At 40.4% G+C, this 26241-nt stretch overlaps 1 protein-coding gene across 1 annotated transcript in view; it reads right to left on the bottom strand.

Moving 5' to 3' along the window:
* The window catches only part of rbfox3a (RNA binding fox-1 homolog 3a), a 1142209-nt gene that overhangs the window by 525912 nt on the left and 590056 nt on the right, over positions 1-26241 (bottom strand). The window contains exon 4 of the mRNA XM_061967072.1: positions 18580-18701. Coding sequence (XP_061823056.1) covers positions 18580-18701 — 122 coding nt within the window. The remainder of the gene's footprint in view (positions 1-18579; positions 18702-26241) is intronic.

The following is a 26241-nucleotide window of genomic DNA, read 5'->3' as shown; positions in this document are numbered from 1 at the left end:
CAACCTCCAAACCCAAACTCGTCCATCAGATCGCCAGATGGAAAAGCGTGATTCATCAGTCCAGAGAACACGTCTCTACTGCTCTAGAGTCCAGTGGCGACGTGCTTTACACCATTGCATTCGACACTTTGCATTGGACTTCGTGACGTATGCCTTAGATGCAGCTGATCGGCCATGGAAACCCATTCCATGAAGCTCTCTGCGTACTGTACGTGGGCTAATTGGAAGGTCGCATGAAGTTTGGACCTCTGTAGCAACTGACTGTGCAGAAAGTCTTTGCACTATGCGCTTCAGCATCCGCTGACCCCTCTCTGTCAGTTTACATGGCCTACCACTTCGTGGCTGAGCTGCTGTTTTAGGAGCGAGGAAAGATATAACCTTTAAGAAAAACGTAACTTAAGACATTTCTATGCACGTACAACACTTAAAACATTTAGTATATCAGTAGTGGAATTAAATTAGGGAATGGATTAAGCAAATAAATCAAACATGGTACAATGTGATCGCTGTTCAAACTCAAAATGTTTACAAAGTACAAGAAGAAGAATCATGACAAACATTTTAAACGTCATTGAAAATAAAATCATCTTATTGATCTCGCTATAAGAATCATAAATTACTGAACTATTTATTTAGGAGAACAGATGTGTTTATTCTTTTTATAAAATTTTTATTGAAAATAAGATATTCTTCATCTCAGTATGTTAATAATGACTGAATTAATTAATTAATTACATATTACAAAACTGTTGTATACTAATTCATAGATGTTATTTTATTATATAAAAAGGTCAGTAAATGATTCTATATATTTGTAAACGCTTTGAAGTGGGAAAGGGGTAAGATTAAATAAGCTTGGCTTCTTCCTACTCCTTTTCGGGCATGATGTAAAATGAAATGATATTGTGTGATGTATTATGATGTAAGTGTGTTCATGTTCGAAATAAACTAAAGAAAGAAAGAAAATGAGAACATGAGGTGAAGTTAGTAATTGCTATGAAATGGAAACAATGTAGGATTAAATAAGCGCTGCTTCTTCTTACTCCTTTTTGGACATGTAAGGCACCGTTGAAAATATGTGATGTATCGTCTTGTATCTGCAGGCATGTTCGAAATAAACCGAAACCATAACCGTGACCAATACACTGAGTTAATGCCGACAAAATGTTCAAATATCACTGCAAGGTTGATGCAAATTGAGAACTCAGTCTTACACAAAAGGCTGTAGAAATGATTGTTATTCATACGACAAAAGGCAAGATCAATAAACCCATGGGGTTTCTTCTTTCGAGCTGTGATTAGAGCATAAGCCCCACAAGGCCTCGGTACTCACCCAGAAATACATCATCATCGCGGTGAGGATGGATTGAAGACTTGCAAAGGAAGTGCAACGCCACAGCTCTCTCTCTCTCTTTCTCTCTCTCTCTCTCTCTTTCTTTCTCTCTCCTGGTCAAATTTCCTGTCTTGCGGTGGGAGTACTTCCTCCTTCCCTTCTTTCCCCTCTTCTCTCACCGGGAAGGATTTTTGTCTTTGGCAGCGCCGTCTGCTGACAAGCAGTTAATTGCCCCTGTGTTTGTGGATATGTAGCCAAGTTCTAAAGTTCCCTTTACACGTCCCATTTCCCTTAAAGAGTCAGCCGCCTGTTCAGGTTTGCTGCAGAAAGCTGCCCCCTCGCCACCAGAAATATATTCTTCTTCTTTGCCAAAGTGGTACGAATTGAGGGAAAAACAATAACGGGAGGGAAAAGTGCTCTAAGGCGCATCCTCGCTTTTCCTTACTTCTGCTCTTCTTCAACCTCCCTTTCACAACCTCGCGTCCTGTCCTCTGTCTTCATTTACCGTTTCCACTAAGGCTTGCTTTCCATCCTGGCTGTCAGTAGCTTTGGATCAGCGGCAGTGCTTTACAAAGAACTTTCTTCTTTCAAAGTTAGCGTGGTAGAACACCTGGGGTTCTAAAAAAGCCAGAGTTCACCACGCCGAATGGTAGCACAGCCCCCTTTCAAGGGTAAGGGATGGAGATGAGAAAGACAGAGCGGGGATGAGACAATGAAAAAAAGCACACGCATCCATCCATCTTCTTCCGCTTATCTGAAGTCGGGTCGCGGGGGAAACAGCCTAAGCAGAGAAGCCCAGACTTCCCTCTCCCCAGCTACTTTGTCCAGCTCTTCCCGGGGGATCCTGAGGCGTTCCCAGGCCAGCTAGGGAGACATAGTCTCTCCAACGTGTCCTGGGTCTTCTGCAGGGAGGCGTCCGTGTGGCATTCTGACCAGATGCATATCAGAATAGGTGAAATTGGAAAAAAGTACTGGATTTAAAAGAAAGAAACATAAATAGTACCACTAATCTTATAGATTGTCACACCTGGGTGAAGTCTTGTCTGGGTTTTGTCTGGTTTCAGGATGTCTTGGTTAATTTTGAAAAGCTAACTCTCCCTCTCGTTTCAGATTACTTGCCCTTCCTCGTCTGTCATCATTTGTCCTGATTGATTTCACCTGTTCCCCCACGCTTAAATGTCTCGTCCTCCTTCTGTCCCGTGCCAGAGTGTTTCGTATCTTCTTGTGCGTACCGCCAGCGTTTATTTGCCACAGTCTTGTCCACAGCCATAGCCACGTCTTTGTGTTACCTTTTGGATCCTCGGAGAGTTTTGGTTTGTATCTTTTGTCAGGTAAGATTAGCTCCATAGTATCGCCTCCGTTGGACTGCTTTTTGTCGTATTTGGTAGTTTTGGTTCTTAGCACCTTTTTTCCTCCTTAGCTGGAGCGTTTTGAGTTTGTTAATAATTTTGTAGGTTTAATGGTCAGGTTAAAACTGTTTTGATAGCCGCTTTTGTTTCTCCGGTTTTGGACCCCTTCCCTTGTCACAATAAAGAACTGCTTCTGAAATCCTGCGCCTGTGTTCAGAGTCCAATTCTGGTCGTGACATAGATGAATCATAGTCTACTGTATTTATGATTGTTTGCATCTAAGTAATGATGTCGATTGGTTCGGTTTATGTCAACCATGCTAGCGAGCAAAGCAAAACCAATTTTAGGAACATTTAAACCACATTTTTGAATGGGCAATTTTAAAACTATTAAAGGGCCTTTTTGCAACTTGCTCAACGTAAGTACCGTTCTTTCCGGACTATAAGGCGCACTTAAAATCCTTTTTTTTTTCTCAAAACTCGACAGTGCGCCTTATAACCCGGTGCACCTAATGTAAGGAATACGTTTGGATGCGCTTACCCACCTCAAAACTATTTTATTTTGGTACATGGTGTAATGATAACTGTGACCAGTAGATGGCAGTCAAACATAAGACATAAGTGTAGGCTGCACTATGATGGCAATATGTCTCAAGTAAACAACACCAACATTTTATATGTTCCATTGAAAATATAGAACATTACACACGGCGCTCAAAAATCTATTAAAATGTTTTAGTACTGTCAGTCTTGGACGAAGGAAGGTACTCAGATGCAGAGATGGGATTCTAAATAAAGCTTTTATTTTGAAAACTCTATAACCTCCAGAGCAGAGTATATTCAATTACTATGAGTCACAAAAAACAGACAGCGAAAAAAGGTTCCAAAAAGGGAAAAACCGAAAATGAAGACAAACTATAATTAGCGCCGTATCTGCTATAAAAACTTTAACAAAAAACGCTCCAACAGGAGGAAGAAAATAACGACTATAAAAATTACTACTCTAATCTTATTCTAATAAATGTAAACAAAAAAATCACTCAAAAACTTTGAGGAAGGAAAATCATTAGGAAGAAATCATTACTCACCACTGCGGTTGAAAAAAGGCTAGATAACAAAAGTCGCTCTGAGGGAGGAGAAAAAGTTAACTCAAAATTACAGCGTGGGAATTACTGGATACAAGGAAGTAGACGTGGGACGAGGCAAGGCATGGACATGAACATGAACATGGACGCTAGACAGGCACGAAAGCTCGAGACTGAAGCTATTGAGCCATATCGGTTTAAACCGTATGCAAGCGAAACCGACGAAAACGATACGACAGCCAGCGACACGGGCGAAAGCGAGGACGAATTCGGCGATCGCCTTCTAACCAACGATTGGTATGTGTTTGTTTGGCATTAAAGGAAACTAACAACTATGAACTAGGTTTACAGCATATGAAATACATTTGGCAACAACATGCACTTTGAGAGTGCAGACAGCCCAATTTTCATCAATTAATATATTCTATAGACATACCCTCATCCGCTCTCTTTTCCTGAAAGCTGATCCGTCCAGTTTTGAAGTTGATGTCAGCAGCCCAGGGAAGCTAGGGTCGATATTCTTCTCTTGATCATCTTTGGTGGCATAAGGGACGGTGTGAGCCAAGACATCCAGGGGGTTTAGCTCGCTCGTCTGCGGGAACAAACTGCCGCCATTGCTTGCCGTGCTACCGAGGTCCTTTGTCCCTGAATTGCTCACACACTCCGGCAGATTCAATGGGGGTCTGGCGGCAGATTTCTTTGACTTTATCGTTGGAAATGCATCTGCTTTGAGTGTCGCAGGATATCCACACATTCTTGCCATCTCTGTCGTAGCATAGCTTTTGTCGGTAAAGTGTGCGGAACAAACGTCCAATTTCTTGCCACTTTCGCATCTTTGGGCCACTGGTGCAACTTGAATCCGTCCCTGTTGGTGTTGTTACACCCTCCGACAACACACCGACGAGGCATGATGTCTCCAAGGTACGGAAAACAGTCGAAAAAACGTAAAATAACAGAGCTGATTTGACTCGGTGTTTGAGAAAATGGCGGATTGCTTCCCGATGTGACGTCACAACGTGACATCATCGTAACCGAGAGCGAATAATAGAAAGGCGTTTAATTCGCCAAAATTCACCCATTTAGAGTTCGGAAATCGGTTAAAAAAATATATGGTCTTTTTTCTGCAACATCAAGGTATATATTGACGCTTACATATGACTGGTGATAATGTTCCCCTTTAATCAAATTTGAATAATAAGATATCGAGACTGATGTGGTGGATTTAAAGCTTCCTTCTCTATAAATGTCAACCTGTTGGTAGGTGGGTATGAAATTGTAAAAGAGTATTTGGTGTGTAGATTTTGAAATGAATCGTGTTGTACTGTATTTTGCATATTTTATTGTATGATGATGTATATTTTAACTGTGGGTCCCTATCCATAAGCTCTACGCTTCTAGGGATTACCTTTTTGCAATAATGTTATATAAAATTATGTCTGTAGATAAATATATTAATAAAAAATACAATCTATTGAATTTTGAGTTTTATTCATTTGTGCTTCCTGAGGTTCAATTTTAAATGTTAACTTATGTAACCCCAGAGCCTCTCTCTACAGGAGGTACATTACATGACATAACGCTAGTTGGGAGCATGATGGTTGGGAACTGTAAAATATCACATAAAAAACAACTTTTGAACAATCTGCCTTTTCCATCAGGGGTTGTCAACTATGGAAGACTTTACACTACCAATATAAAACACATTAAACTCAGATATGAATCAGTTCACAACAAAGGTAGAGTTAGTGGATTAGTCATTGTCTATTAATTTCATGTGTTCCACATGTTGCCATTTTTAACAAGGAAAAGTAAATCATGTTTGAGAGTAGAGTTAATAGATTAAATGGATAGCTTATTCAGTAATGAAGAACATAAAAGTTAAAGTTGAATAGTAAGTCAAATGTGTCTTATTATTAAATAGGTTAAAACCTCTGTTCATCGCTGAATAACAGGCTGGATTTGCAGAGTGAAGCACTACAGAACAGATATTTAACTTAAGAATCATTTGTGAGAGATACCTGCAGCATCAACGACACCTACCACATGTTCGTAGACTTCAAGAAAGCCTTTGACCATGTATGGCATGCTGCGCTATGGGCGATCATGAGGAAATATAACATCAGCCCTGTCAGAACCATTCAACATCTGTACAACAAAGCTACCAGCGCAGTTCTCTACAGTTGAGCTATCGGAGCTTGGTTCAGGGCAACAATTGCAGTGCGCCGAGGATGCCTTTTCTCTCCCATTCTCTTCAACATCTTTCTGGAGCGTATCCAGACGGGTGCCATGGCAGATCGTGAGGGAACTGTCAGCATAAGAGGCAGACCAATCACCAACCTTCGTTTTGCGGATGACATTGTTGGGCTAGCTGGAGAAGAAAAATAACTTGCGAGCCTAGTTGAAAGGCTTGATACCACCTCCCGAGCCTATGGAATGGAAATCCATGCTGAAAAAAACAAAATCACCAACAACAACAATGGCATCCGCTCAGACACCAAAGTCAATGGACAGGCACTGGACACAGAGTGTAGCTTCAAGTACCTCTGAGCAATCGGGTCCGATGAAGGATTTCAACTGCAAGTCCTTGTCAGAATTGCTCAGAAAACTGCTGCCACGGCAAAACTCAAGCCCATATAGAAAGACAAAAACATCAGTCTGGCATCCAAGGTGAGACTACAGCGCTCACTTGTAATCTCAATCTTTGTATATGCCTGTGAAACATGGACCTTTACAGCAGAGCAGAAGAGAATCCAGAGCATGGGGATGAGATGCTACAAAAGACTGATGGGTATCTCTTACCCCCAACATGTCACAAGCGATTAAGTCCGGCAAAAGATCAGCCAAGCCATCGGCCCACATGATGACCTGCTCACCACTGTCAAACTGAGGTGGTACGGACACATCACCCGATCCTCAGGCCTCGCAAGGACCATCCTGCAAGGCACCGTACAAAGCGGCAGGAGACGGGGAAGACAAAAGAAAAGATGGGAAGATAATATCGGAGGATGGACTCACATGAAACTCAGTGAGGCAATGAGAGGTGCTGAGGACAAAGAGGAATGGAGAGAGCTGGTCAACAGATGGTCTGTGGTGCCCCAACGACCCTCCGGAGTTATGGGATAGGTGAAGGTTTTATTGGAAAATTAACTATTATTTTTTTTACAGCTAATTTAATATACAGTATGAGTACGTTGCCTAGATGTTATAGGTGGGTTTGCAATGAAGCTGTACGAGAGAGAAAGATAGAGAGATAAACAGAGAGAGAGAGAGAGAGAGAGAGAGAGAGGATGGAATATTAGCCTGCCTCAGCACATTTGGTCCTCAAACACCCCTCACATCACCATCACAGTCAATACAACCACTGATTCAAGTTGCCACATTAACTACTTCACTACCTAAAATGCTGCTCTGCATTAACTGTAAACACGGGGAAAAGCAGAAAAGAAACATACCTGTTTGTGTAGAAATGAGAGTTTTTTATTGTAAGTACAATTCCAAGTTTAAGGTGGAAAAATGTTTAATATCGACCCATAAGAACCCCAACCCATTTGTGTTTGAAGTAAAATGATGGGGGTGATACCACAAACCAAGTAAAACATATCAGTAACGTAAAATGGTCAAATATGTATGTTGCAATGGGCATATTTTGCATATACGCAGAAGTGGTACAGCCCTAACAAAACTCAGGGATTCATTTCACTTGACTGTAAAGAAACGATCACATTGACACGCCGCTTTTAAACCAGAACATGTCTAATTCATTTGCGCTCAAGTCTTGATTTGTTGCTTTAAAAAATACAAAAATGAAACGCTACAATCCCTGAATACTTGTCAGCAGCGTTGTCTGCTGCTCCCAATTTTTGATGAATACACAATAACTGCTACAGTAATTTTAATGTTATTGTCCTTACCGATGGGTACCTTTCACATTTGAACCGATACGGTGCAAATTCCCGGTACCTGGGAATCAATACCGGTACCAATGTTCAGTACTTTTGTGTGTGTTAATGAATATTAATTGTTTTTAGTAATAAAATCTCATCTTTCATTGGATCATTTAAAAATTAACTGATTTTGATAACTTCTGTTAAGTTGTTATATCTTGATTTATTATTATACTTCTTTGTTGACATTGAAAATGTGCATCCTTTGCTCTCAGTGCTGCTGGAGTGATGACCAAATGTCAGTGTTAGGGATGTAACGATATGAACATTTAAAATCACGGTTATTGTGACCAAAATCAGCACCATCATTACAATCGCAATATTGCTGAATGTGCTAAAAAAAAAGTACTTATACACACTGAAATACTTAGATTTTTTTAGATAACAGAAATAAATAGACACACTGTTAGAAAAGCCACTATTTTGTGTTTCTTATGCTTCACTGATGGTGTTTTAGTCTAGTTTATCTGTTTTAATGGCTATACCTTAACTGTTTTAAATATTGGTTTGTACTCACTTTCACTTTAAGATGTATTTAAATGAAAAGTGTGTTGCAAATAAAACTTATTTATATTTATTATTTATGATATCTGGTGGGTGTTCTACTATTTGGTTGTCCTACTGTTTTAGTGCTTCTTGAACGCACTATTAAGCCTCCTCCGTCTTGTATTTCTCGGCTCGATCATTCTGTACCATGACAGCACAGCTTGTAGGTGCACAATTAAATATCTTAGTTGTTTAAAGAGCAGTGTGTTTATACAAGTTTAGATTGAGTTATGTTGTTTCTTAATGGGGAAAGACATTCATGTCACTTGTTTTCATGTTAGCATTTAAGCCAGCGAGCTGGTGCCAGTCAGTCTGCGAGCTTATCAATGTGCAGTTATCAATCCTGGTTTTTGGTTAGTTTTAAGTTAAAATGTTTGTACTAAGCACCGGGTGTTTGACTCTGGTTATTAATAATCAATAATACCATTTATTGCTACGTTCCTATTTAGAGCCAGCTGAGTCTGCAACTGGATGTGACGTCACGAGCAACCCAGGTACCATAACATGGCACCATTGGATTTTACATGAATGTACAACCGGCGGGATTTGGTCGGTGCCAAAAAAGTACCGGATTCGCCACCCGTCCCCAATTGTCCTGCACTGATTTGTATGCTGGGCTTGTACAAACTGTTGTGCATGCCATAATTATCAAATCAACAAATGCATGTTTACTGTTGTCTGTTCCTACAGCGGAATCTAAAATTCTAATGACCTAAAGGCTATAAAAATTAGAAACCAAGAAAAATACAAGACAATTTATTTATGTCCTTTTTCCCTTTCGATATCACTAATCAAACACGATTATTTCCCTTTTAGATCTTGTGGTCATGCATAGTAATTAATCCTAAGGAAAAGAAGATTCTACTGTAAATCAAGACATTCAATCTGAGATTCAATGACACAAAGCAGGGGTCAGTGACTCAAAATGTTGAAAGAACCATATTTGGACCAAAAATACAAAAAAATATCTGCCTGGAACCACAAAAAAATAAAAGCCTTCTATAAGTGATATAATGAAGTCAACACATGATGTAAGTGTCTGTAATAGCTATATTAGCCTACTATCAAAATGACTATGTGTTGCAAGCTGACGCAAATCTTCGTTGACATAATTGTTAAAAGGTAATATTTATTCTACACATTTTTAGAACATTGGAAAACATTAGTAAAACACAGGCTTCTCAGAGGTTGAGATAACTCCTGGAAATTACTGGCTTAGAATGGCCATATGTATAGATGTGTGTGTCCAAGTTAAAATAAATGGCGGGCTGTCTCCTTCGAATGGATTTATAACAATCTATGCAAGCTGGGTAACGTTTGCTGTGGTCTATAACGGCACACAAACCACTATCAGAAATGCAGGCAATATTGCATACAGATAATATGTCATAAGAAATGCAGATATAACTTAAATACACAGAGGACATAAGTAAAGGAAATTAAATGAGCTCAAATATACCGACAAACGAGGCATAATGATGCAATATGTACATATAGTTAGCCTAAATACCATGTTAGCATTGATTAGCTTGCAGTGACCCAACATGCTTGATAAGCACTCCACACAAGTCAATAACATCGACAAAACTCACCTTTGTGCATTCACACACAGCATAAAACGTTTGGTGGACAAAATGAGACAAAACATGAGTGGCATGAAACATATCTTTCTCTGGCATCGTTAAAGAAAGTTATACATGTAAACAAACTATGGTGAGTTCAAGGACCGCCAAAATTACCAAGACAAAACGGCGCTTGCCAAATCCTCTCATCAGAGAATCATGTTCAATATAAAAAGTGGGATTTCTAACAATTATGGAGGTTTGTGTCATGTTGTCCTACAGAAACCCTATTAAAACAAAAATATATATTCCCCCTATATTTTTCTATTTTCATACATTTTTGAAAAAGCTCCAGGGAGCCACGAGGGCGGCGCTACGGCTTTAGAGCCCCAGGTTGCAGACCCCGACATAAAGTAATACTGAACTGTATTTCCACAACCGGTGGTCTCTACTCTTGTACACACTGTGTCTCAATTAGTACCAAACAGGTGGTGCCATTGTGTTGTTGTGGGACAGTTTGGTCCTGTTCATGGAGGCACACTTCAGTGTATACGCTCATTTCATAGCACAGGTGCACGGTGCAGTATGGCCCTTCAATAACATGGAAAAGAAACGCAACGCCGACATGCATTTGTTTGAACAATAAATCAATTCCGGATAAATAATCGCACAAAAAAATGATTTGCATGTGTACTGCATACACACGCAAAATCACAAAGCTGATAAATCACTATTTCAATTACTCTTGTCATGTCTTTTTCTATTCATTTTTAATTCACTCACTTAACTGATTGCTTATGTTCCCCTCCCAAAGGCTAGTCAGTGGCCTGGATGAACAAAAAGAGTCAGCATCAGCATCTGCCATGCAGACAATGATCCAAAAGCTGATATGGTGTGGCCCTGATAGTGCTGCGGAAGCATATTGAGTCATTCACGTCTGCTCGGACTCTTCTGCTCCCAGTCATGCATACTTGACTACTCATCCTAATTTTGCCATTTTGCTAAATTACTACAGGTCATTCTCCACTGCTGACCCGCTCTTCTGATTGTTAGTGATTTCTTATTTGGGACTCTGGCAGTCATCAACAAATGCATTCCGAGTGCTAAAACAGGCCAAATGAAGCCTCTTTACAAACTTGGCACACATATTTCAGCAAATAACTGAGTCAAACAACAACGTTAGCTTGATTATCCCCAGCAGTGATAGAAATAGCAATAGAAACAACAAATAATTTTGTTACTATCGTCGTTACTGTTTACTAGTAATGGATGCTCTAATTACTTTTAGGTCCATTACCGTTATTACAAGTGTTTGTGGTACGTTACCCTACTGTGGCGATATTTAACCTCTAGGAGAGAGTTAGAGACACAGCTGTACTTTAAATGGCTCTTAAATATTGCTCGAAAACTACCACTGCACTCAAAATGATATTAACATTGAATTTGAAGAGGCAAGAAGTCATACCTCAATATTGTAGTTTAATTCTTTAAAAATACATTATTTGTATGCTCTGTTTGTAGACAAGGAAAAACAAAGAGCGAACAATCACTTTCTTAACTTGTGATTACAAGACATAGTAAACAAAGATATTCTATTATGCATGCTGATTTCATGAAACCTCTCTCAATATATCTCTTTTGATCAACATAGCACAATATTATTATTATTATTATTATTATTACATTCCCTGGCTAGCATGAGGCATTTGCTAGAGATAGTGCCAAGGAGAAGCCACATCTTGAAAACGCCCTCCCGTCGTTAAAGTCTCCTGTTTGGAAACACTTCCCCGGTGAAACATGTAAACGCATAAATATAAGTGGATAAGACAAAATCCATGTGGGAGCATTCATTAGAGATCGGGAAGGTCCGGTGGCCATGGACTAAGTGCTGGCTGTCCAGAGTCGGGACCTGGGGTGGACCGCTCGCCTGTGCATCGGTTGGGGACATCTCTGCGCTGCTGACCCGTCTCCGCTCGGGATGGTTTCCTGCTGGCCCCACTATGGACTGGACTCTTACTATTATGTTGGATCTACTATGGACTGGACTCTCACAATATTATGTCAGACCCACTCGACATCCATTGCAAGGTTTCTCATAGTCATTCACATCGACGTCCCACTGGGGTGAGTTTTTCCTTGCCCTTATGTGGGCTCTGTACCGAGGATGTCGTTGTGGCTTGTGCAGCCCTTTGAGACACTTGTGATTTAGGGCTATATAAATAAACATTGATTGATTGATTGAATGCACTTCAGGCAAAAATGAACTTTCATTGACTGAAAATACTGTGGAAAAAAATGTCAAACTGCTCAAATTAGCGACACATTTTGTAGTCGCAGGTGAGCAAACATGTGGTGGATTTGACTATTGGATTATTTTTGAGTCTTTCTCTTTCATTCATAAAATGAAAAGCGTTAGGGGTGTCCCAAAAGGTCGATTTTACAATGAAACGTGATTCTTAATCGATTAAAAAAAAAAAACGATTTTTTTTTTTTTATTTATTTTTTTATCTGTCCTCTCCAGCCAGGCAAATCATATTGTTGATGTAGATGCCCATATTTGCTGTGCAGATAAGTAAGTAATATAACAATATATTAAAGCTGTTGGTTATAATTATGGAGGAATGGAGTTATTCATTGAACTGGCACTCAATGTTATTAAAAAAGTATCAATTATGAGTCGAGAATCGTTTTGAACCAAGAATCGATTCTGAATCGGAATGTTACCCCCAAGAATCGAATGGAATCGTGTGGTGCCCAAAGATTCACAGCCCTAAAAAGTGTATATTATCTTTACTTTGTATGATTCGATTACGTTACACTGTATAATCGTGCCTATTCAAAGCGGGGTAAATGTGCCCAATTTGAGCACAGGTCAGTGCTTATACTCGACAAACATACCAATACTTAGGTGTGAAGTTTTCCTATGTTTGGTGTTTCTTCCTGGCTCTTATTTTTGTTACATTTCCTGTTTCAGTTATGTCTTGCAGCAGTTCCTGAATGCTGTTCTCCACATTTCCCTTTGATCTCTAATCAGGAGGATTTATACGTCACTGTAGCCCTTATTGCGTCTATTGCGACCAATGTCTCATGGTATGCCTTTTAGTTTTTTTTTTGTTAACTAAGCCTCCTTATTACCTGCACTTCGTTTCCTGTCTCTGCATCCTGGGGTCTTGCTAATTACCGCCCTGCAAGTTTCTGACAGTACTTACATAAAGCCACTGCTGCTGCAATAAATACACTACACTATATAACCAACAGCTGGTATGAATATTGCGGCAACAACTCTGAAGACGATCATCTTTGCCCTTTATCAGTTGAATACATAATACAGTCATTATTCTGCATGATGCCCCCCTGTGTTGTTCATGGCGTAAACAGCCAAGCAGCAAATAGCCAACAGCCCATAATGGTGATGATGATTATCGTCTTCAACAATAACAGCAGTCTTGAAGAAAAATTACCATAAAAGAGCTGATGCACGCGGATTGTGGGCCGTGTGCTTTGATTTGCTGTAAAACGCATGGAATCTCAGCAAAATAAATGTGAGAAGAAGATAATTTGCTCATCTTGCTTTGTAGATCAAGCTCCACATCAACAGCATTGCTGAAAAGACGACACCAGGAATGTTTTTCAAGGTGATGACATAGCAGTGTAAATAAAATATGACCAATGGAAATAAGCCTCATTTATTATTATTATTATGGTTAATTTTAGATTTTTCACAGTGCTAAATAGGGGTGGGTATTGATAAAATATGATCGGGTTCCATTTTTAATTCTGTTCACAGATTCAGTACATTCTCATTTCGAAAAATAGGATAGTTTAGTATAGAAAATAACACAACAGTGGGGTCTTAAGAAGCTCACAGCCTTGATAGGGTGCCACAGGCCAAGGCCAAAACATTTTTTTTTTAAATAACTATAATCCATCTAATAATCAAACTGATATTTCACTGTAGAAATAAACAAAATGATAGATTATTATTTGAAAAAAATATGAATTCTTTGAAAATTACACAAGAATGTTCAGTAACATGTTGAACTTTTTCCAATAAAAATAATATACATGATCTGACCTCAAAAGTTTGTAAAACTACGTAAGCTAATGGAACCGTGGATTGTGCAACTCTGCAACCATCAAATATGAACATTAACCATTATTTTGCAGAAAATAGGCATATCTGCATTTTCAGAAATAGTTTCAATTTCTCATCCCTGGTGCTAGACATCATTTCTCAGGGCAATATTACAAAGCCCTTGTTTTCAAGCAACAATTTATATAAAACCACAAAGGCATACAGTATGTCTGCCACAAACCAGATGTCTACCAGAGACAATAAGAAGTTGTATCTTAAAACATGTATGCCACAAAACGCCCGCAAATATCCGCTTTTGCTTCCCAGAATGGGAAGACACATCCATTTCAATCAAACATTTATCAGCAGTTCACAGAACAGACAGCGCCTTGCAATCATCGAGTGACATGTACGAGATTATAGCCTAATTCAAAGTAAATTGAAATACCGCTAATGTTGTATTAGTATGTGTTGATATAACACAATCTGTCATTCTAAGATCGAACAGCAGTCATGAGCAGAGTCATGAAGGCACAGGCAGTATTTTTGATGAGATAATCTCAATATATATGCAGTTCTGGCATTTTTAGCATTGCATGTACATTGTTTTGTACAGCAAGTGATACGGGTTAATGAAATATGCAAAATGATGGCAGGTAATTCTCAAATGAGTAATATTTGTCAATAAAAAGATCAAACATGCAGAAAAATGTAAAGATGTGGAGTCGATTTTGATACCTTTCATGCATTCAAAGATCAAAATATTGTAAAGATAATAATGCTAAAACAAATCCAATGTAGATCAATTAACTTGTGTTATATCTAATGATGTCAAACAATAATATTTGTAACGTGATTAATCACAAGGTTTCTGTGCGTTAAATCTAAATTAATCACCATTAAATATGATTCATTTAAACAATCGTGGTTCATTTTGTATGAGCAAAACGGCTCTTGATAACAAAAGGCATGTCATTTTCTTCAAAACAAACAATTATCCACACTAAGGTGTACCTATGGTGATTTTGCTCTCTTTTCACTCATAAATGTTTGGAAGAGAGGCGAAACGTCTTTAAAAACAAAATGAACAGTCCATTTGCGATTGATTAAATGCCCTGAGAATACAATTAGCTGAATGAATTAGAACATCCATAGACTATTTTGGATACTCGTGTTATACAATGCATCAAATCATAAGGGTCATGATTTGGGTGTGAGCTGCACGCAGTTTTGGAGGCCTCTGTAGACTGTGTTTCGCAGTCTGTTTTTAACAGTGGGCCATTAGTGATGTCACAAATTGACGGACGTACTAATGTTGGCGTCCTCGTACTTGCTGTCGACCAGGCTCCTTCGCCTCTGCTGAGCAAATAATGTTGCCTGCACTCTCCAGTGTTATTCCTTCTCGTTTCATGCCCTACCACCTGCTTGGATGTCTACAAAATAAAGCAAAACGAAAGCCATTTATCAACAACACCCAGAAACGACGCCGGCTTCGCTGGGCCCGAGCTCATCTAAGATGGACTGAAGTGTAAAAGTGTTCTGTGGTCTGACGATTCCACATTTCAAATTGTTTTTGGAAACTGTGGACGTTGTGTCCTCCGGACCAAAGACGAAAATAACCATCCGGATTGTTATAGGCGCAAAGTTCAAAAGCCAGCATCTGTGATGGTATGAGGGTGTATTAGTGCCAAAGACATGAGTAACTTACACATCTGTGAAGGCTCCATTAATGCTGAAAGGTACATACAGGTTTTGGAGCAACATATGTTGCCATCCAAGCAACGTCTTTTTCATGGACGCCCCTGCTTATTTCAGCAAGACAATGCCAAGCCATCTTCTGCACGTGTTACGACAACATGGCTTCTTAGTAAAAGAGTGCGGGTACTAGACTGGCCTGCCTGTAGTCCAGACTTGTCTCCCATTGAAAATGTGTGGCGTATTATGAAACGTAAAATGCGACAACTAAGACCACGGACTGTTGAACAACTTAAGCTGTACATCAAGCAAGAAATAATTCCACCTGAATAGCTTCAAAAATTGGTCTCCTCAGTTCCCAAACGTTTACCGAGTGTTGTTAAAAGGAATGGCCATGTAACACAGTGGTAAAAATGCCCCTGATTGCACATCATTGTATTCTGTTTTTATTTACAATTTACACAACGTGCCAACTTCACTGGTTTTGGGTTTTTTATTTGTTCTGTGAAAAGAAGACTCCTTCCTCCTGAATTTTTTGTGCATCTAGAAGCCAATGTGCTGTTTATTATTTTATCTTCCATAATGCGTTGTTTGGTTTTGCTGCCTGTTACTACAGGATCATCTACTGCCTGAAATATCTTGCCAGAAATGATTCAGGGATTTTGAGTCATTCTGTGCTTTAGTTCATTGCGTACATTTTTATTCCGATTAATAATTATGATGGATTATTCTGCAATAATTTTCATAGCCCAACGAACAATATATCTCATTAAGAATAAATTAATTACATCAATAGTATGTGAAGGCTAATAAAAATGAGCTGAAAATGCCAAAAATGGCTGCACTTCGGACACCTTTTGTGTATAAAAATATCTTTAAAAGAAAGTGCAACAATGTGAATGATAATTACCTCTCAGGAGATGATGTAATGGCCAAGGTTTGTATGTCTGTAACACCTTAACTGAAAAAGTTGTGGGCGGATTTTCATGAAACTTGGACCCTAGGAAGAATAGTCCCCACTGCGGTGTAGACTAATGGGGATCCTTAATAAACTAAACCATCCATCCATCCATCCATCTTCTTCCGCTTATCCGAGGTCGGGTCGCGGGGGCAGCAGCCTAAGCAGGGAAGCCCAGACTTCCCTCTCCCCAGCCACTTCGTCCAGCTCTTCCTTTGGGACCCCGAGGCGTTCCCAGGCCAGCCGGGAGACATAGTCTTCCCAACGTGTCCTGGGTCTTCCCCGCGGCCTCCTACCGGTCGGACGTGCCCTAAACACCTCCCTAGGGAGGCGCTCGGGTGGCATCCTGACCAGATGCCCGAACCACCTCATCTGGCTCCTCTCAATGTGGAGGAGCAGCGGCTTTACTTTGAGCTCCCCCCGGATGGCAGAGCTTCTCACCCTATCTCTAAGGGAGAGCCCCGCCACCCGGCGGAGGAAACTCATTTCGGCCGCTTGTACCCGTGATCTTGTCCTTTCGGTCGTAACCCAAAGCTCATGACCATAGGTGAGGATGGGAACATAGATCGACCGGTAAATTGAGAGCTTTGCCTTCCGGCTCAGCTCCTTCTTCACCACAACGGATCGATACAGCGTCCGCATTACTGAAGACGCCGCACCGATCCGCCTGTCAATCTCACGATCCACTCTTCCCTCACTCGTGAACAAGACTCCGAGGTACTTGAACTCCTCCACTTGGGGCAAGATCTCCTCACCAACCCGGAGATGGCACTCCACCCTTTTCCGGGCTAAACTAAACCAAACTAAACTAAACTAAACTTTAAGGAAATGTCCAAAATAAAGAACAAATTTATTAGATTTTGGGGGGTTATCCAGATAATTTCTACTACATAACCTTACCTTTACGTTAAGAGCTTCAACTTCTCTGTATGTGTATGCTAGCAGCCTCGCCTCCACCCAAAGTGAGTGGCTGACTTCTTTATTGCATTCCACTATAGAAAACTCAACAAGTTATCTATAGTGGAATGCAAGTTAGATTTTGGCTAAACTTTTTGGATTAGATTTTGATTAAACTTTCAGGAAATCGGATAAGGAACAAGTGATTACAAATCGAATTAGTGTCCAGACTCAGGATTTTTTTTAAATGATTATTTACTATTGGGCGATAAGGCGATAGGGTCTCGTGGACGTTTTCTCTCCCCGAGTGATTTTCTATTATTATTTTCAATTTTCTATTATTATTTTTTCAGTTAAAGTTCCATTTTAGCTCCATTCCCCATCTCTACTGTCTTATCCACTTGTCTTTGTCCATTTACGTATTTTAGCAGGAAAGTCAAGGGTTCCCAAACGGGAGACTAATGATGGAAATTATTCTTTTTGGTACTTTCATTGGCCATGACTCCCACTAACCAACAGTTGGGATGCACGGTATTTGTTTACAGAGTAGACGTGTGAAGTGTACCTCACTTATAAAGTGTGCCATGTAGGAAGGGTTCCAAATAGGGTTGCCAACTAGCTGAAAAATAAACAAGGGACAACTGGTTGGTAAGACTGGCAAACCCGAAAAATAGCCACCTGTAGCTTCCCCGTTGGACAAAAAGGAGCTCCGAGCTAATGCCATTTGCTTCTTTTATAAAAAGACAAAATGTGACTGCAATAAAAGCTTGTTTGGATTTAGAAGACCAGAAACTAGCCGGATAATAAGTAAATATGCCAGAAAAGGCAATGAGTTTGATAGATGAGCGATGAGACATGCTGGCAACGGTTGGCTTAGCCTGGAGCAAACAGTTGTCAATGGAATCCATTGACAATTTTTGATTCATACTGTAATACGGGACAAAATGTGTCCTTTTTCAGCTGAATAAAGGACATGCAGTTCTGTTTCAAAATACGGGGACATTCCAATTTTCAAGGCCTGGTCGGCAACTCTCGTTCTTCACCAAAAATTCTGATGTCCAACCCTGGCAAGTGTTAATGGTGGACATGGCAGTTTTGCGAAAGAGAACAAAACGTGAATACAATTGGGGACTAACCAGTCTGGTAATGAAGGGAATCCCAAAATGCCAGAAGGGTTGGTTGAGGAGCTCACTGTACACCACGTTCCCAAACGAGGCGATGGTTCCTACTTTGCACAGATCACTTCCTGGCTTTGTTTCTGCAAAACAACACAGTTATTTGTAAACCCTGTGGACCGTATATTAAACAAATATGTGTTATGATTTAAAGGTTCACATTTACAACAATATAGCAAAATTGATTTAATGAGCTTTATTTTTTTTCTTTAGTCAACTTAAAAGCACAAAGTTGAACTGTGTTAAACTAGATCTGGTGAACATATCAGCATACCTCTGGTTGTTTTAAACCAAACAAACAAAAGGCAAATATCAATTCCTGCTTTTGCTACTGCACTCGAAAAAATGTTTTGTTACAAACCCCGTTTCCATATGAGTTGGGAAATTGTGTTAGATGTAAATATAAATGGAATACAATGATTTGCAAATAATTTTCAACCCAAATTCAGTTGAATATGCTACAAAGACAACACATTTGATGTTCAAACTGATAAACATTTTTTTTTGTTGCAAATAATCATTAACTTTAGAATTTGATGCCAGCAACAAGTGACAAAGAAGTTGGGAAAGGTGGCAATAAATACTGATAAAGTTGAGGAATGCTCATCAAACACTTATTTGGAACATCCCACAGGTGAACAGGCAAATTGGGAACAGTTGGGTGCCATGATTGGGTATGAAAGTAGTTTCCATGAAATGCTCAGCCATTCACAAACAAGGATGGGGCGAGGGTCACCACTTTGTCAACAAATGCGTGAGCAAATTGTTGAACAGTTTAAGAAAAACCTTTCTCAACCAGCTATTGCAAAGAATTTAGGGATTTCACCATCTACGGTCCGTAATATCATCAAAGGGTTCAGAGAATCTGGAGAAATCACTGCACGTAAGCAGCTAAGCCCGTGACTTTCGATCCCTCAGGCTGTACTGCATCAACAAGCGACATCAGTGTGTAAAGGATATCACCACATGGGCTCAGGAACACTTCAGAAATCCACTATCATTAACTAGAGTTGGTCGCTACATCTGTAAGTGCAAGTTAAAACTCTCCAATGCAGGGCGAAAACTGTTTATCAACAACACTCAGAAACGCCGTCGGCTTCGCTGGGCCTGTGCTCATCTAAGATGGACTGATACAAAGTGGAAAAGTGTTCTGAGGTCTGACGAGTCCACATTTCAAATTGTTTTTGGAAACTGTGGACGTCGTGTCCTCCGGACCAAAGAGGAAAAGTACCATCCGGATTGTTATAGGCGCAAAGTTGAAAAGCCAGCATCTGTGATGGTATGGGGGTGTATTAGTGCCCAAGACATGGGTAACTTACACATCTGTGAAGGCGCCATTAATGCTGAAAGGTACATACAGGTTTTGGAGCAACATATGTTGCCATCCAAGCAACGTTACCATGAACGCCCCTGCTTATTTCAGCAAGACAATGCCAAGCCACGTGTTACATCAACTTGGCTTCATAGTAAAAGAGTGCGGGTACTAGACTGGCCTGCCTGTAGTCCAGACCTGTCTCCCATTGAAAATATGTGGCGCATTATGAAGCCTAAAATAGCACAACGGAGACCCCCGGACTGTTGAACAACTTAAGCTGTACATCAAGCAAGAATGGGAAAGAATTCCACCTGAGAAGCTTAGAAATGTATCTCCTCAGTTCCCAAACGTTTGCTGAGTGTTGTTAAAAGGAAAGGCCATGTAACACAGAGGTGAACATGCCCTTTCCCAACTACTTTGGCATGTGTTGCAGCCATGAAGTTCTAAGTTAATTATTATTTGCAAAAAAAAAAAAAAAGTTTATGAGTTTGAACATCAAATATGTTGTCTTTGTAGTGCATTCAATTGAATATGGGTTGAAAAGGATTTGCAAATCATTGTATTCCGTTTATATTTACATCTAACACAATTTCCCAACTCATATGGAAACTGGGTTTGTATTTTTTCTACCCAAATGCTGGGTTAAGCCTGTTGGGTCATATTTATGGTTTATTTCTAAGGAGCTGGGTACTGGTTGGGTCAGCTACGGGACGTTGCCCACCCCCAAAATTCAAGTAACAACCCAGCAAGGAAGTACAATTGGCAAGGGACAATGTCAGGAGGATAGTGTCAAAGAAAAGGTTTGTATGTACTTTATAAGTTACATTATAATCTGTCACATATGAGCGAGAAATATCACTGTCTGTATAACGCTAGTTACGTATCCCTACACCAGCTATGTTCAGACGAGAATGTGGAGGGTGACGTCACACAAAGTGGGCGTGCTGGGCGATTAAAGTAGTTGTAGGTGTACATCATATCCAGCCGCCATTGCAATACTAACTTGACCTCCATTGGGCGAGTCTCTTTCCCAGAGTGCATTGCAGCTACGTCTTGTGTTTTTATAAATAAGGATTAATGTAATGTTATTTCGTTGCTCCAAATATATGACATGCTTTTTTGGAACATTTAATTGCAGTCAAACACAGTTTGAAGGAGAACAGGTTTTAAATACACCTTTAAGAAGAACCAAAACCATGAGTGAGGCTGGTGAGTGGAATAGGTAAATTCGTTGGGTGTGTCCCAAACTTAATCATGGTGATAAAATTATAAACCATTTCCATGTGTTTATCAGTGCAAACTGAGCTGAATGTTCCTTCCATTCATCCATCAATATTCTACCCCTTGTCCCTCTCCAGTTTGCAGGGGATGCTGGAGGCTGTACATGAAATGATATCCTTCACAAAGGCAGCTCAGCACCACGCATAACATTGTCTTATGACTTTTCAAAAACAATCTTTACAGACCAAGTGCATGCAGTGTGGTGAATCTGGTCTACAAAGAATGATGGCGGGCAGTTTAGAAACTACAATAGAACTATAAGAAACATGGTGGCTGCATATGACAAACACCACTTTTCAGTTTTAAATTCAGTTTTAGGCCATTCCCATTGGCTGTGACAGCACACCCCTCACGCCGAGCAAGTGGTGCACTAAAAAAAAATATTTTTTGTAGAACTGTCAACTATTTAAAAGTGTGTCGTTTATTGCATATATGTTAGTCTTAATGTATTTTGTACTAGGCCATCATTCTGTGGAACTTATTTTAATTGAATTTTTATTTAAACTTATGTTATTGTAAAGAAACATGAAAATACCCAATTCATTTGGTAGAATTAAGACAATGTCGCAGCATTAGGCTTGAATGTAAACCCCTTCTAGCTTGGTTAAATAAGAAACCCATCTTGCTGGGTCAAGTTAAATTTGGTCCAATAGTTACCCAGATTGGGTAGTTTTCAATCCAGCAGTTTTTAAGAGTGTGAGTTTGATAAATACCATATTTTCTGGACATTAAATTGCATTAAGCCGCACTCATTAAATTCTAAAATATATATCTTTTTTATATTGGCCGCACTGGACTATAAGCCGTAGATATATTTTGGAAATGTTTATTTAAATACCTTAATTGTTTTCAAGTGCTGTCTGTAACACGGCAGTAAAAACTCATAAAATGTTCTCCTTTTTTAATGAAGTTGAAGATGTTTATCAAGATTCTTCTTCCTTGTACTTTGTAAACACCTTTAGTACAGTTTACAGACCAAGTGCATGCACTTGCTTAATCCATTCCATAATTTAGCCGTAAGCGAATAAAAAATCCATAGATTAGATGCACCTTCGTATAAACCGCAAGGTTCAAAGCTTGGGAGAAAAAAAAAGTAGCAGTTTAAAGTCCGCAAAATACGGTAAACACATGATGTACATTCTGTCCAAACTATTTATTTACCCACATAGACATTTTAAACACCAGTCGTGGTCAAAAGTTTACATACACTTGTAAAGAACATAATGTCATGGCTGTCTTGAGTTTCCAATAATTTCTACAACTCTTATTTTTTTGTGATAGAGTGATTGGAGCACATACTTGTTGGTCGCAAAAAACATTCATGAAGTTTCGTTCTTTTATGAATTTATTATGGGTCTACTGAAAATGTGACCAAATCTACTGGGTCAAAAGTATACATAAAACAATGTTAATATTTGGTTACATGTCCCTTGGCAAGTTTCACTACAATAAGGCGCTTTTGGTAGCCATCCACAAGCTTCTGGCAAGCTTCTAGTTGAATTTCTGACCACTCCTCTTGACAAACATGGTGCAGTTCAGCTAAATTTCTTGGTTTTCTGACTTGTTTATTCAGCATTGTCCACACATTTAAGTCGGGACTTTGGGAAGGTCATTCTCAAACATTCATTCTAGCTTGATTTAGCCATTCCTTTACAACTTTTGGCGTGTGTTTGGGGTCATTGTCCTGTTGGAACATCCAACTGCGTCCAAGACCCAACCTCCGGGTTGATGATTTTAGGTTGTCCTGAAGAATTTGGAGGTAATCCTCCTTTTTCATTTTCCCATTTACTCTCTGTAAAGCACCAGTTCCATTGGCAGCAAAACAGGCCCAGATCTTAATACTACCACCACCATGCTTGACAGTAGACGTGGTATTCCTGGGATTAAAGGCCTCACCTTTTCTCCTCCAAACATATTGCTGGGTATTGTGGCCAAACAGCTCAATTTTTGTTTCATCTGACATCATATGGACAAACATAAGACCTTCTGGAGGAAAGTTATGTGGTCAGATGAAACAATAATTTATCTTTAATTATGATCATGATTTCTGGTTATGTTAGGCCAGCAGAGAAGGCCTTGCTGGCCCTGACGACACACCACTGCATTTAAATATAAGGTAAAGTCATGTATTTTGCTTTTTAAATACATCAAAATATAAATTTCAAGGAGATACACACTTTCAAAATGAATTGGTGTCTGTTGTAATTTTTTTTGTAGTCTCCAGGTCCCATAGATTGGGCCTATCCCACATTCCATCGTTCAGAACTCCATCCATCCATCCATCTTCTTCCGCTTATCCGAGGTCGGGTCGCGGGGGCAGCAGCCTAAGCAGGGAAGCCCAGACTTCCCTCTCCCCAGCCACTTCGTCCAGCTCCTCCCGGGGGATCCCGAGGCGTTCCCAGGCCAGCCGGGAGACATAGTCTTCCCAACGTGTCCTGGGTCTTCCTCGTGGCCTCCTACCGGTCGGACATGCCCTAAACACCTCCTTAGGGAGGCGCTCGGGTGGCATCCTAACCTGATGCCCGAACCACCTCATCTGGCTCCTCTCGATGTGGAGGAGCAGCGGCTTTACTTTGAGCTCCCCCCGGATGACAGAGCTTCTCACCCTATCTCTAAGGGAGAGCCCTGCCACCCGGCGGAGGAAACTCATTTCGGCCGCTTGTACCCGTGATCTTGTCCTTTCGGTCATAACCCAAAGCTCATGACCATAGGTGAGGATGGGAACGTAGATCGACCGGTAAATTGAGAGCTTTGCCTTCCGGCTCAGCTCCTTCTTCACCACAACGGATCGATACAGCGTCCGCATTACTGAAGACGCCGCACCGATCCGCCTGTCGATCTCACGATCCACTCTTCCCTCACTCGTGAACAAGACTCCGAGGTACTTGAACTCCTCCACTTGGGGCAAGATCTCCTCCCCAACCCGGAGATGGCACTCCACCCTTTTCCGGGCGAGAACCATGGACTCGGACTTGGAGGTGCTGATTCTCATCCCAGTCGCTTCACACTCAGCTGCGAACCGATCCAGTGAGAGCTGAAGATCCTGGCCAGATGAAGCCATCAGGACCAAATCATCTGCAAAAAGCAGAGACCTAATCCTGCAGCCACCAAACCAGATCCCCTCAACGCCTTGACTGCGCCTAGAAATTCTGTCCATAAAAGTTATGAACAGAATCGGTGACAAAGGGCAGCCTTGGCGGAGTCCAACCCTCACCGGAAACGTGTCCGACTTACTGCCGGTAATGCGAACCAAGCTCTGACACTGATCATACAGGGAGCGGACCGCCACAATCAGACAGTCCGAAACCCCATACTCTCTGAGCACTCCCCACAGGACTTCCCGAGGGACACGGTCGAATGCCTTCTCCAAGTCCACAAAGCACATGTAGACTGGTTGGGCAAACTCCCATGCACCCTCAAGGACCCTGCCGAGAGTATAGAGCTGGTCCACAGTTCCACGACCAGGACGAAAACCACACTGTTCCTCCTGAATCCGAGGTTCGACTATTCGGCGTAGCCTCCTCTCCATTACACCTGAATAGACCTTACCGGGAAGGCTGAGGAGTGTGATCCCACGATAGTTAGAACACACCCTCCGGTTCCCCTTTTTAAAGAGAGGAACCACCACCCCGGTCTGCCAATCCAGAGGTACTTTCCCCGATGTCCACGCGATGCTGCAGAGTCTTGTCAACCAAGACAGCCCTACAGCATCCAGAGCCTTTAGGAACTCCGGGCGGATCTCATCCACCCCCGGGGCCTTGCCTGTGCAAGGTAAACACACATGCATACACATACACTATCAAGGGATGGGGGAGAGATGGTAAAATTGCAAGAATAGAAAAAACAAAACATTTGTGTCTGGCATGTTGACTCTATTTGATGCTCGGGGTTTAAGACTCAAGCGATTGCTGCCACTCGCACACATTCACATTTAAAACCTCTGTCACGTTTGGAGGGTTTGCCCAGTACACTCCCAGTACAGACAAATGTATTGCCTCCCCTCCTCCTATATTCAGAATCACTCTCTCTTTCTCTAGCAGTGGCTCACGTCCCAGTATTTATCACTCTCCAAGCCCGCAGGACCATAATCAAAATGCAATCCACTGGAAGTGTGTGTGTGTGTGTGTGTGTGTGTGTGGGTGGGTGCGTGCGTGTGTGTGTGTGTAAGCATGAGACAGAAATAAAGATATTTAAATAAAAAAAAGAGGGTTCAGACACCGCCAGTGAATTATGTTAACCATCATGACAACAAGTCAAACAAGCGGTGTAATAGATTGTGATATTGAGCATGCACAATATCAAGATGTGACTAAAGCATTCGATTCAGACATCCGTCATTTATCTGGCTGACAATAATACTTTACGCTGATGTCACAATCATTTTGCTGATTTAGCATACCGCGCTGTAATTTTCCAGGGAGCTAAATATAAAAATGAAGTGTTTCCTCTCCTCTTAAATCTCATCAGGAGGTATTTTATTGACATCCATCACAATTCAGCTGAAAATACATTTGATATGGTTCTCCTGCAACGTTAGATGAGTAGATTGTTTGTGTAACAACAATGTAATAAATCAGTTGTATCAGGAATTTCTCATTTTAAATGTTTGTCAGGGTGTGTTAAATAATGTCAAAGCATCAAACCATAAGGTTCATGCGTTTAAGCGTGATCTTGCCTAAACTGCGCTGTTTTGTTTTAAAAATACAATAATAAATACAAATACAAAATAATACACAATGATACCATAATAATACAATGCCAATTCCGAAACCAAACCCAGCCCAGCAGCATTCCGAATAGCAATCAACAGAGCAATTGAGAGGACACACAAACATGACACAAAACAATCCAAAAGTAGTCAAACAAAAATGAATAATATCAACAACAGTATCAATATTAATAAGAATTCCAACATAGCAGTGATTAGAAATTCCTCATTGACATTACCATCACAGACGTTTATAAAAATCAAAATAAAAACATTTAAAAAATGAACTATAGTGTCACAGTGGCTTGCACTTGCATCA

This window comes from Nerophis lumbriciformis, linkage group LG11 (assembly GCF_033978685.3).
Source record: "Nerophis lumbriciformis linkage group LG11, RoL_Nlum_v2.1, whole genome shotgun sequence".
Classification (NCBI taxonomy): domain Eukaryota; kingdom Metazoa; phylum Chordata; class Actinopteri; order Syngnathiformes; family Syngnathidae; genus Nerophis; species Nerophis lumbriciformis.
Note: the sequence above shows the minus strand (reverse complement) of the source record. Positions and strands in the feature narration are given on the sequence as shown.